The sequence below is a fragment of the Guillardia theta genome (genome assembly GCF_000315625.1).
Source record: "Guillardia theta CCMP2712 unplaced genomic scaffold GUITHscaffold_2, whole genome shotgun sequence".
NCBI classification, from domain to species: domain Eukaryota; class Cryptophyceae; order Pyrenomonadales; family Geminigeraceae; genus Guillardia; species Guillardia theta.
Window position 1 is genome coordinate 1,050,625 of NW_005434672.1, and position 16,261 is coordinate 1,066,885.

Genomic DNA, 16,261 nt, shown 5'->3' on the forward strand with positions numbered 1-16,261 from the left:
CATAGTTGATACACGCTCTAGATCGATCTCCTGCTCTCGATCCTCCTCCTTCTCCTCCTCATCTTCGGCCTCCTCCTTCTCTTCCCTTCATCATCCTCCCTTCCCTTCATTCTCCGTCCCCCTTCTCACTCCAGCGAGCTGATAGTCTTGTCCAGCTCCTCCCACTCCCCGATGATCCTCCGCGCCTGGTCGAGCTTCGGCTCCTTGGTCATCGGGTTGTTGCAGAGGTCGATGGTCTTGGCCTTCACCTTGGTCGAGTTCGAGCACCAGGTCTCACACCACAGCCACTCCTGCGGCAGCGAGAAGATCGGCACCGAGTGCTGCGCGTAGTTGGGCAGGTCCTGGTCCAGGTTAGCCAGGCTGTTGGGGTCCCGGGAGAGCTGGGAGTAGACAACCCTGAGCTCGTCCCCAGCTCCGATGGCTCTGAACCGGTTCAGGTCGACCACGTAGAGGGCGCTGATGTGGTACTTCATGTCTCCGAGGTGGGTCTGCCAGAAGCCTTGCTTCCAGAAGCGATAGCCTTCGATCTCCCTCTTATCGTCACAGAAGGGCGTGTAGGCGTACGGCCTCCCGCGCAGATTCATGTCCCAGAGCTGTTTGAGGTCCGACCTGACGACCTGATCAGAGTCGATGTAGATGATCTTGGGGACCGAGAGGGGAAAGAGCACGTCGAGCATAAGGATCTTATATCCCCAGATGATGCGCTGCTTCTCCGTCTGCTCGTGCAGCCACGACGGCCACTTATAAGTCACGAGCTCGTAGTCGAACCCGAAGTTCTTGGCCATGCGGGGGATGAAGGCCTTGAACTGCGGGGACAGGAAGTTCTGCAGCAGCCAGAACTTGACGTGGGACTTTGTGTTGCGAACCACCGACAGCATCATGATCTTGAGGAAACGCTCGTACAGGTGCCCTGACGCCAGGGAAAAGACATGTATCGTGTCCTCCCCCGACTTGTCTGTCACGGCCTGCTCGGCCGTGGCCGAGTCACCTGAAAACCAGTTGCTGAGGGAGGACCACACAGATCCATCCCCGTCTCGTCCTCCCTTGGCGTCTTGCAGGCTCTTGCTCTCCTGCCCCTTGCGCTTCCTAACGCTCGTCGGAAACGCGTCAGGTTCCCAAGAGAGGACGGAGATCACGCGGGAGGAGCCGAAGTTTCCCTTGTCTTCTATCTCGTAGATCTCCGATGACTTGCCCTCCGCCATCGTCAGGTTAAAAATTCCCGGCCTGGCCTTGAGCTGGTAGTACCCGAGGTTGCTCATGACAAGCGTGTCTGACACCAGCTTCGACTTGCCCTTGGCCGCGTGCTCGTCAAGAAGGTTCAAGTTCAGCTGGAGGCCAGCTGGAGGCTCTCGCCTGTCATCGATACAGTGCCCCGTGACGAGGATGTGGTCGAGGCGGTAGACGGCCGAGAGGACAGTCTCGTGTGCCGACAGCTTCTCGAGCAGGATGTTGTCGATGTCGTGGACGGCCTGAGAGGCAGAGACGAACCAGGCGTCGGGGGGGTGGATGATCATCGAGAGCAACTTTGACATTGGGAGGTTGGAGAAGGTCGCGCGGGTGTTGGACACCAGCTTGCCTTCCTCGTCAAACTCCAGCTGAGGCTTCAGCACGTAGCGGTAGTAGCCCTTGATCGGGAGCGAGCCAACCTCAGCCACGGGGTTGAGGATGACGTGGATGTGGGCCCCGAAGGCATCTGCCAGCGCCATGAGCATGGGCGACAGACGTTGAGCCTCCGCACAGAGCGGGTCGATGAAGGCCAGGACTTGGAGGATCGAGTCCTCAGGGCCAACCTTGAACCCTGTCATCCTGCTAGTCCACTGCCTGTTGGCCTCCTGGTCCGTCCGCTGGATGTTATCGTTCCTCTCGATGCCGATCATGTTGGACCCCAGCAGGGCGATAGAGCTGATGTACTCGCTCGTCACCTTGTCCGAGGAGATGGAGAAGGAGGCGACGTCGAGGACGGAGCTGACGTGCTTCGACCTGTCGTTCCACTCCGTGTCCTCCGCCAGCACAAAGTCTCCCATCCGGAAGGCAACGTCCGCCGTCACCTTAAAGACTCTCCCGGATGTCGACACGGCGCTCTCCCCCGCGGTCAGCTGGAACCAGTCGGAGATCATCCTCTTCATGTCCGCCTTGCTCAACCCGCCCTCCTTGCTCTTCTCCGCAGCCTCCATCAACGTCTTGACCTCCTCATGAGCCTGAGCGGTCGACCATGCAGACTCGTCCAGCAATTTCACGATCGTCCTGCACAGCTCCAGGAACTTGTTCCCCTTATCCTTGTCGTTCTTCATGGACCTGATGGCCTCAACCAGCACTGAGAAGGCTCCTTCGGCTTCCGGTGACCCCTCAGAGTTGTCCAGGTACGCCAGCCGAACGCGTTTGCACCTGTCGGAGGACGTTTGTGACATCCTCTTGGCAGAGGCGACCAGCAGGTCGCGTCCGATCTTGGACGAGAGGTCAAGGGCGACGATGTGGGTGACTCCCCTCATCGACCCGTCGTCCTTGCCGCACAGGAAGAAGGGGATGCGATCAAGATCCTCCATCGTCTTCGTCGAGACTTCCGCCTTGAGCATCTGCCTCGAGGTCGCAGGCCCCGAGACGATCTGAGCATGAAACCTCCTGTGCGCCTTCCCATTGTGGTTGATGATCTGGTTGTGAAGATCGCGCCTTTCATCCAGCTGACCGAAGTACGCCATCCTCTGCAGCACCATCATCTGCATCTGCAGCATGTAGTGGAACTGGTTCGGGTCCAGCGCTTGCCCGGCGAGGACGTTTCCATTGAGGACGCAGACGGGCTCGGTCAAGCTCAACCCACTCCTCTCGACGAACTCCGTGCTCTTCTTGAGAAACGCGTCATGAGTGGAGTTGAGGAGGGAAGGCTTGTACTTGGCCCTCATCAGTTTCCCGTCTGCATCTCGGTACTGGGCTCGAAACATCTTGGCGGCCCGCTTGAACGAGTCCTTTCTCACCTCGCTCTTCGATGCCTTCCCGGCTGTCTGCATTCCTTCGGCGTAAATCGCCAGGAACGACCAGGCAGCCCGACCTCCATGTCCGAGGTGAAGGGCTCTGAACAGTCGGTGCAAGATCACCGCGTCCCCCAGCTCCTCTGCTTCATCCTCGCTCTCGGCGTTGCGCGGCGATGCCTCCCATTGCTCGTCGAGGGACTTACTGTACTTGAAAGCGACACCGAAGCGGACGGGAAGCTGCTGCTCCATCTGCAGGACAAGTCACAACAAGACGCAGCCAAACAGAGCAACAGGGAGAAGAGTACAAGACAAAGGAAGCAAGTGAGACAGACACAAACACGCGAGCAGACGATAAGGGACCGAAGGAGAAGGAGGACCAGGAAGAGGACGTGAGGCCCAATTAAGAGAACGAGAAGGAAGACGAGGAAGAGGAAACGGAAAAGGAGGAGGAGGAGGAGGAGGAGGAGGAGGAGGAGGAGGAGGAGGAGGAGGAGGAGGAGGAGGAGGAGGTTGTGGAGGGGGGGGGGGGGGGGCGAACCTGTTCGAAAGCCCAGGAAAGGAAGGTGAGGGACTGCATGTCCGACGGGTCTACAAGGAAAATTGCCGTCCAGATGTTCCTGGCGATGAATCGCAGCTGCCCGGGCCAACCTCGCTGGAGGAGAGTGTCAAGAGAACGAGGCCACTGCCTGTACATGTCGTCCTTCTCGAGATCTGAAAATCATCGTTGAATGTCAGCCAACGATCAGGATGACAGGAAGAGCAAGGTCAACACAGACTTTACAGGTCAAAGTCATGTAGAGCATTGTCCACACCATACCCTCAAGTCACAGGTGCAACACAGGAGACAGGCATCAGCATGCACGACCGTTCATCCACATGACGAAGTTGTCGTTCTTCACGTCAATCTTGAAGGTGCTTCCTCCTCCCTCCATCTGTTCAGCAGGAGCATACAGAATCTTCTTGGTTGAGCGGGAGTCCATTCCGAGCTGCATGAACTTTTCGATCACGTTGATCTCATGCCTGTTCACCAACAGCCGGTCATTACAAACTCGAAGACCTCCAGGCACAACGAGTCTCTACGGACCTGATGAATCGATAAAGGGAAAAAGGATTCATATCGTCTTTCTGCAGCTGTCGGCCATTCACATGCACCTGTAAAATTTCTCAAGTAAGATTGTGCAAGCACGAAACTGAACAAAGAATGTACTTTTCTTACCATGTTTGCTCCTGGTTGTATGAAGTTTCTGTTGTTTTCCAACTCCGCCCTCACGGATGCGTTCACGCGCATTCTTGAGATGGAGGAAACCTGAAAAGGTGAAGCTCATCACTCCTTGAACATCATCATCAACGGGTGATGAAAACGTCTATACCACTGCAGGCAGATTGTGACTCAGATCGCGTATCAGCCGCAGAGGCTCATCGGCCTAGACTGACGTCAGATGCCAGTCAACGAAATCTTACGACATCGAACCTGGAGGATTCTCTGCGAAGCTTGAATTCCCAAGTCTTTCAGAGCCCAGACCTTCATCGCAAGTCATGACAGATCGCCCGGAAAGAAGCGAGACAAGCACCTTGATGTCTGTGCCTTCGTCACTCTTCGCCTCTGACAGGAGGCGATCGCGAAAGGAGAGGAGCTCAACTTCGAGATTCGGTTTCCTCTGCAGCAGAGTCTTGAAATCGAATCCTCCGACTTCATCCTCCAAGTCGTCCTCCAAGCTCGACCCCGCCTCCCCTTCCTTGTGCCGGTCATCCACAGCTTTATACTCCATGTTCTTGATCGCCAACTCGACGCCGTAACCCTGCAGCAGCATGTCTTGATGCGCCTTCTCCTCCTCCTCCCTCGCCCCCGGCCAGCTGTGGCGAAAAACGTACTTGACATCGCCAGCAGCAGCAGCCTGAGACAAATACTTGTGGAAGTTGACAAACGCCTGAGTGCCGATGGTAGCGTACAAGAAAGCAGTGGAGCAATGAGAGGGGCTGGAGGGGGATGGGTAGATATGATCGAACTCTTGAATGGAAGGAGCTGAAACTCCAGCTTTGGCTGGGTGACAGGACTCGATCGCGTCTCTCAAGAGGCTCGGATCGCTGACGCACTTCCCCCCGATAAGAACCACCGCGCCATCCTTGTCCTTGATCGAGCATCCGAAATTCAACGCTGCTTGCCACAGCTGCTTGTATGCTTGCAGCTTCGGGGAAAAATTCCTGATGGAAAGAGCAAACTTGATGAGACTAAGTTGAACATTAGAGACGATCTTGGAGGCCAGTTCGATCGAAGTGTCGTAGTGCTGCTTGTCCGTCTTCTCATAGATATCGTTGGGTAAGGACTCAACAAACTCCCAAAACTTCCCTTCATCCGCTTTATCCGCAAAGTATTCACTGGCCTCAATGATCAACGGAGTCGGCGCCCATGGTGCCACAACCGACACATCGACAAATTTGCTCTTGGAAGGAGAAGAGCACACGCTTTGAACAAGCAGGATGAGGCAAAGGACTATCGGAATCTTCAGTGCATTCTTGGGCATGGTCTCGCTCCTTGATTGAACCATGCGAGCTGATCTGAGAAGCAACCACTATGCCATCGACTCAGGTATTGCTGGGCAAAACATCAGTCGTGGTCAAGGCAACACAAAAGAGCTCGTCAGATATGATAATGCATCTCCCTGACTACTTGCTTCTTCCTTCATGCCGATGACACGCTCAAAAAATCATCTCTTAATCGTCTCCCACAACCCTCTTGTCTGTCCTCTGTCTATCCCATTCCCACCACTGCATGTATCGATCCTATCATTCATCTCTCAGGGTAAGCTGTCTTCCTTCCCTCCGCCTGACACCACTCCTGGCCAAGCTTCTTCTCTCCCTCCTCATGTGCATGTTACACTCGCCTGATAGTCCCCTCATATCTGCCTCCCTTCCATCCCTCGCTCCATTCGAAGTCCTTATCCTCTGCTTCCCTGCCATCGTTGTGTCCCTCACTCTCCCTCTCCTCCTCCCCCCTCCATCTTCTTCACATCCGCTCCTCCTCTTCTCTCCTCCTCTTCTCTCCTCCTCCTCTCTCCTCTCCTCCTCTCTCCTCCTCTTCTCTCCTCCTCTTCTCTCCTCCTCTTCTCTCTTCTCTTCTCTTCTCTTCTCCTCCTTCTATCCCCTGCCTCAAATCCTCCCATCTCGCCATATCCGCTGCTGACGAATTCCAGAAGCCATCACGTGAGCCCTCATCCCCTCCTTGCCCTTTCCACCTCGCCAGCTGTACCTGAGGCGGGCTTGTTCTTCATATGAATTTTACAGGGTTGGCCCGCCGACTCGTGGGAGGCCGTGGGGGGCGGGTAATGGCGATGCGAGGCAACGATGGGCGCGGATCAGGAACATCCGCAAGGCCCCTCCTCCTCCTCCTCCTCCTCCTCCTCCTCCTCGCTATCAAGATCGATCATACGATCGCTCTTGTATCCTCCTCAAGCATGCCTGCCAAGAGGAGCTCACTGCTGCCTCGGGAATGTAGCGCTCTCAGACTGACCGGCGGGCGACCCAAGGATGAGGACAGTGATGAGGAAGAGAGCAGAGAGAAGTCGACGTCATCTGCAAGGTCCGAAACGGCAGAGTCGCTCAGAGAGTCAGCTAGAAGAAGAGCAGAGCGGGCCAAGAAGGCTGGTGATCCGGGAAGGACCAGTATTTCGAGGACATTGAATCGGGTTTTCTTCTCTATGACCAACAAGTTGGGTCTGACGGGATCATCCACGACTGTGATAAGTAATATCAATTGCTTCTTTTCATCACATCTTGCATGGAACTCGTGACATGATCACCCAGCCTCGCTCAATCTGCGTACTGACCGCTTACACAGATGGAAGAGTGGTGGTGCGACGTAACATTATTCAGAAGTTCTTTCACTTCATCTACTTGTTCTTTCGCGCCTTGTACATGTTCTTCAAGACGCTCTTCATGGTACCGTGTCTATCTGTTGCGTGCTCGCCTGGTACTCACTGCATCGCCGCAGCCCACTGCAAGTTGGAATCCTCAGAAACCTTCTTCGGGAGGAGGGCGCGGCTCCTTCAGCTCGTTACGCGCCAAGGGGGCCAACCAGATGCGATTAGCCGATCTGCCGCCGATGCCTGGCGGCTGAGGTTAAGCCCACAGAGATCGAGAGGTGAGAGATATGCCGGAGTGACGTCAGTCTGAATCTTGACGGCAGGATGGCGCTAGCGGAAGGTGTTCCGCTGACCCTCCTCCTTCTCTGTGGGCGAAAAACTCGGCTCGTTGCAGAAACGATCCCGCAACGACGACATCGTCTTGTAGTCGCCCGCTGACGCGAGCGGAGGCAACCCATGAAGGATCTCCGCTGCTGAGGGTGCGAGGAAAGTCCTGCAGCATCAACTTTGTATGTTTGTCGATACTTTCGTATGTAAAGCAAGTACAGACACACACGTTCAAGATGAAAACTATCTTTAATCAACATATCGTTACGAGGGAAAAACACAGGAGCTAGTATAGTTTACTTGCCGAGGCGCTGGAGGGACTCAACAGGGTTGTAGAACTTGGCATCCTTGGGGATGTCGGAGCGAAGGTTCTGCTTAACCAAGCTGCGAACAGTGTTGAAGAGAAGCTTCAAGTCCTCGACGGGGCCCCCGGAAGTGACCTTCTTGTACAAGTAGGAGTCGAAGGTAACCTTCTGGACGTACTCGCTCTCACACATCTCAACAAAAGCCTCACGGGCCGGGTTGGAGCGGTAGAAGACCTGCTGCAACACGTCGAGGACGGCGTAGGTCGGTCCGTAGAGCTGGTCATAGCGTCTCAAGTAAGTATCCTCAATCTCCTCCTGGGTGGGAAGAACAGTTCCTCCCTGTGTGAGCTTGGTGATGGCCTCAGCAGCCATGCGGCCAGACTTCGCAGCAAAGTAGATTCCCTCTCCAGAGCACTTGGTGACGTAACCAGCAGCATCTCCAACAAGTGCAGCACGATTGAGAACACGCTTGGGTCTGTAGTGCTCAGGAATAGGGTGAGCCTCAACCTTGATAATCTTTCCTCCCTCGATCTTCTTGCCAGCGCGCTCGCGGATAGCGTTCTGGTATTGCTTGATAGCAGGTCTGTTCACAACAGTTCCAGTTCCGACACCAACGTGGTCGTACTTGGGGAACACCCAACCGTAGAAGTCAGGTGACACGTCATCGCCGACGTACATCTCAGCGAGCTCCTCATAGAAGGCCATCTGCTGATCATTGATCCTGATACGCTCCTGGAAGGCAATGGCATAGTTGTACTCGCCAGCATCGATCGCCTTGGCAACGCGAGAGTTGGCGCCATCAGCTCCAATGATGAGATCGACATCGAGCTCCTCGGGGGTTCCGACCTTCTGTCCGTTGTAGTTGGTGTAGTGAATCTTGTAGGGCTTGGTCTCGGAGTTGCCCTCGGGAAGGTCGATACCAGTGACAAGGCCATTGATGGGCTTGGCACCGAGCTTGATGGCGCGATCGCGGAGGAAACCATCGAGGATCTCACGCCTTCAGGTCAAGTTAGATCGAGATCCACAACGACATCCAGTAGCACCTGGTCATGCCGATATACTCGTCGTCTCTGAGAGTCTGACCAATGGGTGCCTCTTTGCCAGTGGGGGAGATCATAAGCATCTTGCGAACCTTGCGGTCGACCACCTCTTCAGGAATCTGGAACTCCTCGATCATGCACAGAGGGATAGCTCCACCGCATGGCTTGGCATTGTCCATCTTCCTCTCGAAGATGTAGGTGTCGATGTTGGGCTCCTGAGCGAAGATCTCCGCAGCGCAAGAGCCGGAGGGACCACCACCAACAATGGCTACTCTCATCTTGCGATCGCCGTCCCACTTGTGACCCATGGTAGGGGCAATGGAAGCACGTCCACGGCGGCTGACCATGGCAGCCCTGAACCTCGGTGTCAGAGACCAGTTACTCGATCGTGTAAGTTTGGCACTACCTTCGTGGAGCACCAATGGTAGAGGGAGAGCTCATGAAGGCATCAGTCTGAAGGATTTCGAGTCAGATTTCAGTCGGTTCACCATTATGCGGAAGAGAATGAATTGCACATCGCATCAAATTTGTAGCAAGTGAGCCAAAAGAAAAATTGTGACACACATCACAGACGGGGTCTTGGCACGATCCCGTCACAGAAACATGAGAGAAGGAACCCAGGAACAAGCAAGAAGGACTACAACAAGTAGATTCGAACAAGGTTGGGCAAGGATCACGACGTCACCTGAGCAGCAAAGCCAAGAGCAAAGGCAAGGGCGGTAGCTCTCAGCATGGCTGTGCGTCCTCGTCAGAGCAGCCGGCCCCCCGGACGCGTTTTCTAACAACCCAACCCCGACCCTACCCCACCCTGATACCCATCACTACCCACCCTTTGGGTATGATCTCAAACCAAGATCCAAGACCACCCTGGAATGCCTACCCCTACCCCCATACCTAGCATGTCGCATGCAACCACCCTAATGGAGATATCACCCCATCATCCTAAAGCTTACAGCGGCACCCCTGTAGCCCCCACCCCCCCCCTTGTGTGTATGTTGAAGGTGCTATGGGTAATACCGGTGCTACCTACCTACTAGACATGAGCAGCATTTTCACCCTACCCCAACGTTGAAACGGTACTACCCGACCCCTACCCGCGCAAACGGTTCTTTATGAAAATGACCCTTACCCGGTCGATACCTGAGAAAAAGACCGGTACTCAGCGAGCTCGGTGACTTTATGAGTAAACTTTTGAACCGCAAGAATACACACCTAACCCCACCCCCAGGACTTTCTTGTAGTACCCTACGACCTATACCGGAATGTATACCCCACCTATTGAGTCCCACCCAACTGCAACCCACCCTACAAAAGGTCCACCCATGTCTTACAAAGGGGGGTAGTTCTACCACCTCTGACACTTGTGACGCCTGCTAGTACTTTGGCATGGAGCTGCACGGAATTGCAAGTTTGTGGACGATAGCGGGGTGGGGAGGAATGCCGCCTCACCTCAGTGTAAGGAATAGAAACAAAATTGGGCAGAAATTCTGATATTCGATTTCCTTGAAAAATCGTTTAGACCATTCTGTGGGCAGCAAACAGCGCCGAAAATAACATGTTCGGGGTGCTGCTGGAGATGTACGGGCATGGCCTATCGGGATCGACCATGCATGCAGTGAACGCGGACATCCTTGACCTTTGCTACTCATCCTCGAAGACAGAAGCAGGAGCAGCAGCGTGCATAGCCAAGGGGCATGGGCTCAAAACCTATCAAGAAAAAAAGCAGTTCTTGCAAGGGCTGTCTGAAGGCCTGAAGAAGTGTCCTTACGTCACATGCATGATTTCTACTCCTGGAGATCCTGCTGTCAGCCCTGGTATCTCGACTGTATGAGACAAGACATCATCTTGCACATCTTCAGTCTCTTTGCCTTGCTCGCCACCCCAGCTCGCAGGATGGCCTGCTGCCATCAAACTGATCGTTGTACTATGGAGATTGTTGTTGATAATCAACATGTTTTTCTGTGTTAAAGTATCCAGATATACTTAATTGCTCTATCACATTTGCATGAGCAATGTGAGCTCGTTTTTTTGGTTATGCTCTGTGAATAAAACGACAGTGAGAAAGGCAACATGAAACAGTTGGTAGTCCGACGCTGCTGATTTGATAGATCCTATAATGCAACGGAAATAAGTAAATCAATCATGAAACACCTGATTGTTCTGCGACATCGAAAATTGGAGTTCTGGTCAAAAGGAGGGTTCTTTGTTGAACGAGTGATGCATTTCAGCAGGATACCTTGCGGCCAACCACAATTTGTCATCCAAGAAGGTCATGACTTGAGATGGCTTTAAGTTTGAGTGTTTCATGGTGGGTTTGCTAACTGCTGGTGCGTAATCACAGTAGCGAATGCCGCCCGGTATCATCCGATCATCACTACGGCACTCAGAGGCCTCAGTCTTCACTCAAAAGTTGTGTTGATAGTAACCAGTCCGATCAACGAGTCAGCCGTCAATCAGAACTTCGGCGAGGACAATCAGGAGAGTCGAGGAGGCTTGACCCTGACACTGTCGCACAGGCCATACGGCGAGAAGAGAAAAGACAGCGAGAACCAACGTCCCTAGGGCGGCTAGGCCCAGTATGGTGACCCTCCGCCGGATCACTGATGCCGAAGGCTGCGGCCCCCAACTTGAACTTCGGAACTTAACAGCAGTGAGACTAGCCTACGGTAGTTCCAGTGCTGCCAAGGACTCTCATCGCCTTTGACTCACGGTCCCGGGGCCGAGAGGCCCGACGGACTCGGCGGTGGGACTCAGCCGGGGCCGAGCCGACTCACTCCTGCCGCCTACCTGGTGCGGCGGACCCGGGCCGGCCCGATCGGCGGGACTCATGATCCCGGAGTCCCGCGTCCGGGGCACAGCACCGCCCGGGCCCGGCGGCCCGCCGGCGCCGGGTCGGACTCGGCCCGGAAATTTAACCGTGATTTGTCCACTTCCCCGCTCATACCTTCCTTTATAAGTGTGAAGGAATGCACGGTCGGTGGGTACTGGTCGCGAGCTTGCTGGGGGTCTCTCAAGCCTTCATGGCGTCACCACTGGTGGAGACAGTCAAGCCAAGAAGGTCGTCCTGCTTCCTCCAGCCCCATGCCCCTGCTCTGAGAGGTGCTCCGAGGAGAAGCAGCCGCACTATGATGGTGAGCACACATGCTTTCGAGATTTGAAAGCTGACTGTCTCTGTCTGATGCAGGCACAGGCCGATGCAACTGAAAGCCAAACCTACAAGTTCATTCGAAACTCGGCAGCACGAACCGCTTTCATCCTTAACAACTGGAAGGCTTACGCTGAGAACTCGAGGGCTCTTGGTTGGACATCGTCGTCGACAGAAGCTATGATTAAACTGCAGAGAGAAAGTGCGACAGCTGACGTTATGAAAGCTATGGTTCCGATGATCATGCAGAAAGCAGCTGCAGATAAGGCTGCCGAAGAGAATGGATCGATGCCTGCCAGCATCCCGCAAAACATCGCCAAGTTGAACGTCATCGCTGCCGTGAGCGTGGGGGCAGGTTCTTCGGCAGCCGTCTACACCAAGGGAGAGGGTTTCTACACCGTCGAGTACATCGTGGCAAACACGCAGATGACAGGACAGTTCGAGTCGCAGGTTGCACTGCTCAACGAGGTAGCGCGAGAGGCGAAGGAGGAGGGGGTGAAAGAGATCAGGTTGGCCTGCAATTCACTTCCTCCATCCTCAGGGAGCCTCACGTCCTTAGATTGCCTATACGGCTCTCTCGATACTTTTGGCTTCAAAGAGTCTGAGGCTGGAGTCCCATGGTATGTGAGACGTGTGAGCGAATGAGAGCGCGACTTTGAGAATGCTTGCAAATCATACATTATTGACAAGGGGCAGAATGAGATCAAGTTTGTGTGAGAAAGAATAAACAAAGATCACTGAGATCGTTATCGGCGCGTATACTTGTCCTTGCCTTTGGGCAACTTCCCGGTGGACTGCATTGGGCAATCACGAGAGAAGTGCCCTGATTCACCACATTTGAAACAAGCATTGCCATTCCCTGCTCCTCCCATCCCTCCTGTATTTCTTGGACAATCTTTTGCCATATGCCCTACCTCTCCGCACTTGAAGCAGGCCATTCCACTGCCTCCGCCTCCTGCTCCTGAGTTCATGCCAGGAGGCATGCCACCACGATCAGGTCGAGGCTGAGCCTCATCAACCCACTGAAAGAAATTGCATTTGTCGTCTCCTTCACGAGCACACTTGTAGAATTGACGACCGGAATTTCTATAGTTGAACAAGAAACATCAGGAACAGCAAAGTAACACAATCACAGAGTTACGCTTGGGTTCGCGATGTAAGCATCAGACAGGGTTCTTGGTGCCCCGAACAAAGCACGTTTGGATCAACATTTTGCTGCCGTGGAGGACCTAAGCACGGAAAAATCAAAATTACGACCGGTAGCAACTGAGCTATTGCCTGAATTTTGCTGATTATGTGTGGGAGGCATTGGATTCGGACTTGGACGTGTCATGACTGTTCCGAGGTTCGGCCGACTTGTCACACTCAGAAACTTGTCAAAGGCTGCAACGTCTGCTTTCGTCCCTTTCCCTAGATTCCGAGATGAATTTGCTGGTTCACCGCCACCTTTTGAAGTATTTAAAGGTCCATTCGGATCAGGCCAAGAATTTACCATTTAATCTTGCGCTTCCAAAAGGTATTGCGCCTAGAGATCTTTGCGAAAACTGCCAGATAATCTCAGAAAAACGCAAAAGAACGAGGATTGCAATATATATACTTCACTATCAAAGGTAGATTGACTATATTCAATCGAGGATGCCGGTGGCAGGTTTCGATGAATCGCAACAGATGGAGGACCTTGCTGCATGAAAATTTGGCCTGCATTTCTATTGCTCGAAACCAACAGCTCTCGAACAATAGGATCGCAGCCTCCAACGCAGCCAATATGCTGCAAAGAAATTTGGTATTGACTTTCAGAGAATTCATTGAATACCGTTAATGGAACTTCAGGAGGCACTGAACCACGTTTGAATTTGAACTCAAGAAGTCTACATCATACTTTAAGCAACAACATGGTGAAAGATGTGTTTACCTCAAAGGAGAACCGCCTTGACAAACTGAGCAAAAATTTTGAGTTGGCAAAATACTTGCATCGTTTCCCCCAGGTAGCCAAATCGAAGCTTTGCAAGTTGGATAGCCCTGCATTCAAGACATCAGTGTAAAAGCCCAACAAGCTTTCAAGCAAGCAACAGAGAAGGACACAGAGAGACAGAGAGACAGAGAGAGCACATATACCTCACAACCCAGATAGTATGATATCTTGCTTTTCTTCAACAACAATTGCTTATTTGCGCACATAAAACATGGTCTGATTGGGACATTGAGCCCAGGTCTTGAAGTTGCAAGGGAACAACGAGCATCTGAGCATTCGAAGCATCTGTGCGAACAGATTAAATCGCAGAGAAAAGCAGTTGAATGTTTGAAAACTTACCTAAAGCCCGATGCAAAAGTAACGCCGTCCCGCATCTGCTCTAACGGAGGCCTCTTGTTGCAATGAGGACAGATTTTGTAAGATTTTCCATTATTCGTAATTTCAACCACTTGAAAATTGCAAATTGGACAAGTTTTGTCATATCCACTGACAGAGCCTTTTGGCATTGTAAACGGCTCAGAGCAACTTCTGCAAACTAATGCTCGTGTTTCTCCATTTCTTTGCTTCTTCAAGTCCATGAGACCCGAACAAACTCCACACTGCGAAACGTTCCTCTGCAGAGTTTGCGACCATGATGAAGCATTCAATGGCTGAAAAAACACGGACATTTCCTGTGCCATCTGGGTTTGACCAGCGATACATCTTTGAAAAATTGGTTTCATGATTTCCATCCACTCTTCAATCACTACCCTCGCGGAAGTTTGACCGCTAGCAATCTTGGTCATGTCTTGCTCCATTCTTGCTCGAAAATGCGGCCTAGCAAGCTCAAGACCAATCGCCTCATAGCTAGTCACTAGCGATTTACCCAACGACGTGGGGCTAAATTGTTGTGAGTCGCTTTTGATTGCATAATCCCTTTGCTGTACCTTGGTGATGTGTTCTGCGATCGTCGCATCAGTTCCAATTCCATGACTGTCCATCAGTGAAATCAAATCAGCTTCAGAGAGAAGTGGAGGTGCTTGTGTTCTTCCTTCAGTCATTGCAAGCTCAGTAGGCTCAAATTGTTCCCCTTCTGTAAAAATCGGAATATCTTTATCTGACCACCTTTCATAAGGATAAACTTTAAGCCAATTCAATTCCTTAATCATGAGACCTTTCGAAACGAACTGCTCGACACCAATTGATATCTCGACAGTAGTTTCTGCACCTATGGCATTTTTAGAGCAACAGGCCAAGAAATGTCTTACGACCAATTCGTAAAGTTGTGCCTGCTTTCCGCTCAAAGAATTTGTGAACTGTGTTGGATGTATGGGAGGATGCGCCTGATCATCGTTCTGACCAGCACGGGGCCATTGAAACGACCCTGCCAGAAGCTCATTCGCATAATTCCCCCAATGTCCACTTTCGCATTGCTTCGAGATTAATTCCTGCAGGTTGGTCCCCTCTTTGAATTTCTCAGTCTCCGTACGAGGATAGCTGATGAACCCTTTATTGTACAGCTCTTCTGCAATTTGCATGGTCTCCTCGGAACTCATGCGGAGTTTGCGGGAAGCGATTGTTTGAAGATTGACAGTTGATAAAGGAAGAGGGCGCCATCGTTCTTTCAACCTCTCGTGAACGCTGTTCACTGTGGCGATGGGATCTTCCATCAACATTTCATAAATCAGCGTGCATGCCACGCGATCAAAAAGACGACCTCTGCGCCAGTCGAAGTGAGCAGTCTTACCATCACGTGACAGGTTGCAACGGAATGACCAAAAGTCCTCGGGCACAAATCGTTCTATCTTCCAAGCCCTGTCCACAATGAAGCCCAACGTTGCAAATTGACATGGTCCCCAACTTAACAGCTTATCACTGAGTTGTTCGAATCGTTTTCCCAACACCATCGTTTGAAACCTCGTAAAAGCTGCCCCCAATCGCAAATCAATTTCAGATCTCGCTTCCACAGCTTCAGACAGACTTTGATTGGGCAGGGTCAATGTCCGCATCGCTCGATGTATATCTCTGGGGATAAGAGCAGAGAAATGGGCTCTTCGCACACGGATCCGAGGGTTTGCTTTCTGACAAATCTCAATCACTTCGTACGAAATGTTTTCACCCTCTCGATCACAATCGAGAAAGCAAACCAGCTGACCGCACCTGCCTCACTGGTAAGATTGGGCCTCCAAGATTAATAGATTCACCTCCTCCCTTCTTCCAGCAGGTTTCTTTCCAGCCCCTTCTTGTCTTGCGGGATCATTTTGATGACTTGAATAGAAGGATCCAGTAGTTGGATCGGCTCGCATGTATGCCATTTTCTGTGAGATTCATCGAAATCTCGCTCCATAAGGTGGCCAGTCACACTGGTGACCACGAGCGTGCAGGGCCTGCCATCGAGCTCGTAGGAGAACTCAAACTTTCGGTTGTACTGCGAGTGAGTGTTGAAGGCCTGCGCATGTCCCTGCGACAGGATGGCAGCAAGCTCCTTGGCGACCGAAGGCTTCTCAGCTACGCATAGCACACGGTCCGCGGACATTCAATGCTCGAGCCTGCAGCAACCCTGTGAAGATATGGAAAGAAATCTTAGAGCATGAGCTATGGCGCGAGACAGTTGAAGAAGCGAGGCTGTGTCGATGCGCAGTGCTTCAAGCCGCCGCTACATGTCGC

At 52.5% G+C, this 16,261-nt stretch overlaps 5 protein-coding genes across 5 annotated transcripts; 2 read left to right on the forward strand and 3 right to left on the reverse strand.

Moving 5' to 3' along the window:
- Positions 1-125: 125 nt before the first annotated feature.
- On the reverse strand, positions 126-5,512 carry GUITHDRAFT_99661 (hypothetical protein; the record flags this gene model as incomplete). The annotated part of the gene is made up of 8 exons (XM_005841944.1): positions 126-3,215; positions 3,505-3,677; positions 3,832-3,986; positions 4,051-4,118; positions 4,183-4,272; positions 4,337-4,390; positions 4,438-4,488; positions 4,538-5,512. The coding sequence occupies 8 exons, from the start codon at positions 5,510-5,512 to the stop codon at positions 126-128; spliced, it is 4,656 nt and encodes a 1,551-aa protein (XP_005842001.1).
- A 1,873-nt stretch (positions 5,513-7,385) lies between these two features.
- Positions 7,386-9,237, reverse strand: GUITHDRAFT_91519 (hypothetical protein). Its single transcript, XM_005841945.1, has 4 exons — positions 9,184-9,237; positions 8,905-8,951; positions 8,502-8,852; positions 7,386-8,455 (listed from the first exon to the last, which is right to left on the reverse strand). The coding sequence occupies exons 1-4, from the start codon at positions 9,229-9,231 to the stop codon at positions 7,450-7,452; spliced, it is 1,452 nt and encodes a 483-aa protein (XP_005842002.1). The 5' UTR covers positions 9,232-9,237; the 3' UTR covers positions 7,386-7,449.
- Positions 9,238-10,053: 816 nt separating this feature from the next.
- Positions 10,054-10,329, forward strand: GUITHDRAFT_99663 (hypothetical protein; the record flags this gene model as incomplete). The annotated part of the gene is made up of 1 exon (XM_005841946.1): positions 10,054-10,329. One exon carries the CDS (start codon positions 10,054-10,056, stop codon positions 10,327-10,329), a length of 276 nt encoding a protein of 91 aa, XP_005842003.1.
- Positions 10,330-11,464: 1,135 nt separating this feature from the next.
- On the forward strand, positions 11,465-12,288 carry GUITHDRAFT_131968 (hypothetical protein; the record flags this gene model as incomplete). Its single annotated transcript, XM_005841947.1, has 2 exons — positions 11,465-11,629; positions 11,683-12,288. The coding sequence occupies 2 exons, from the start codon at positions 11,465-11,467 to the stop codon at positions 12,286-12,288; spliced, it is 771 nt and encodes a 256-aa protein (XP_005842004.1).
- A 1,268-nt stretch (positions 12,289-13,556) lies between these two features.
- Positions 13,557-16,130, reverse strand: GUITHDRAFT_156833 (hypothetical protein; the record flags this gene model as incomplete). The annotated part of the gene is made up of 3 exons (XM_005841948.1): positions 13,557-13,580; positions 14,152-15,754; positions 15,799-16,130. 3 exons carry the CDS (start codon positions 16,128-16,130, stop codon positions 13,557-13,559), a joined length of 1,959 nt encoding a protein of 652 aa, XP_005842005.1.
- Between the last annotated feature and the right edge of the window lie 131 nt (positions 16,131-16,261).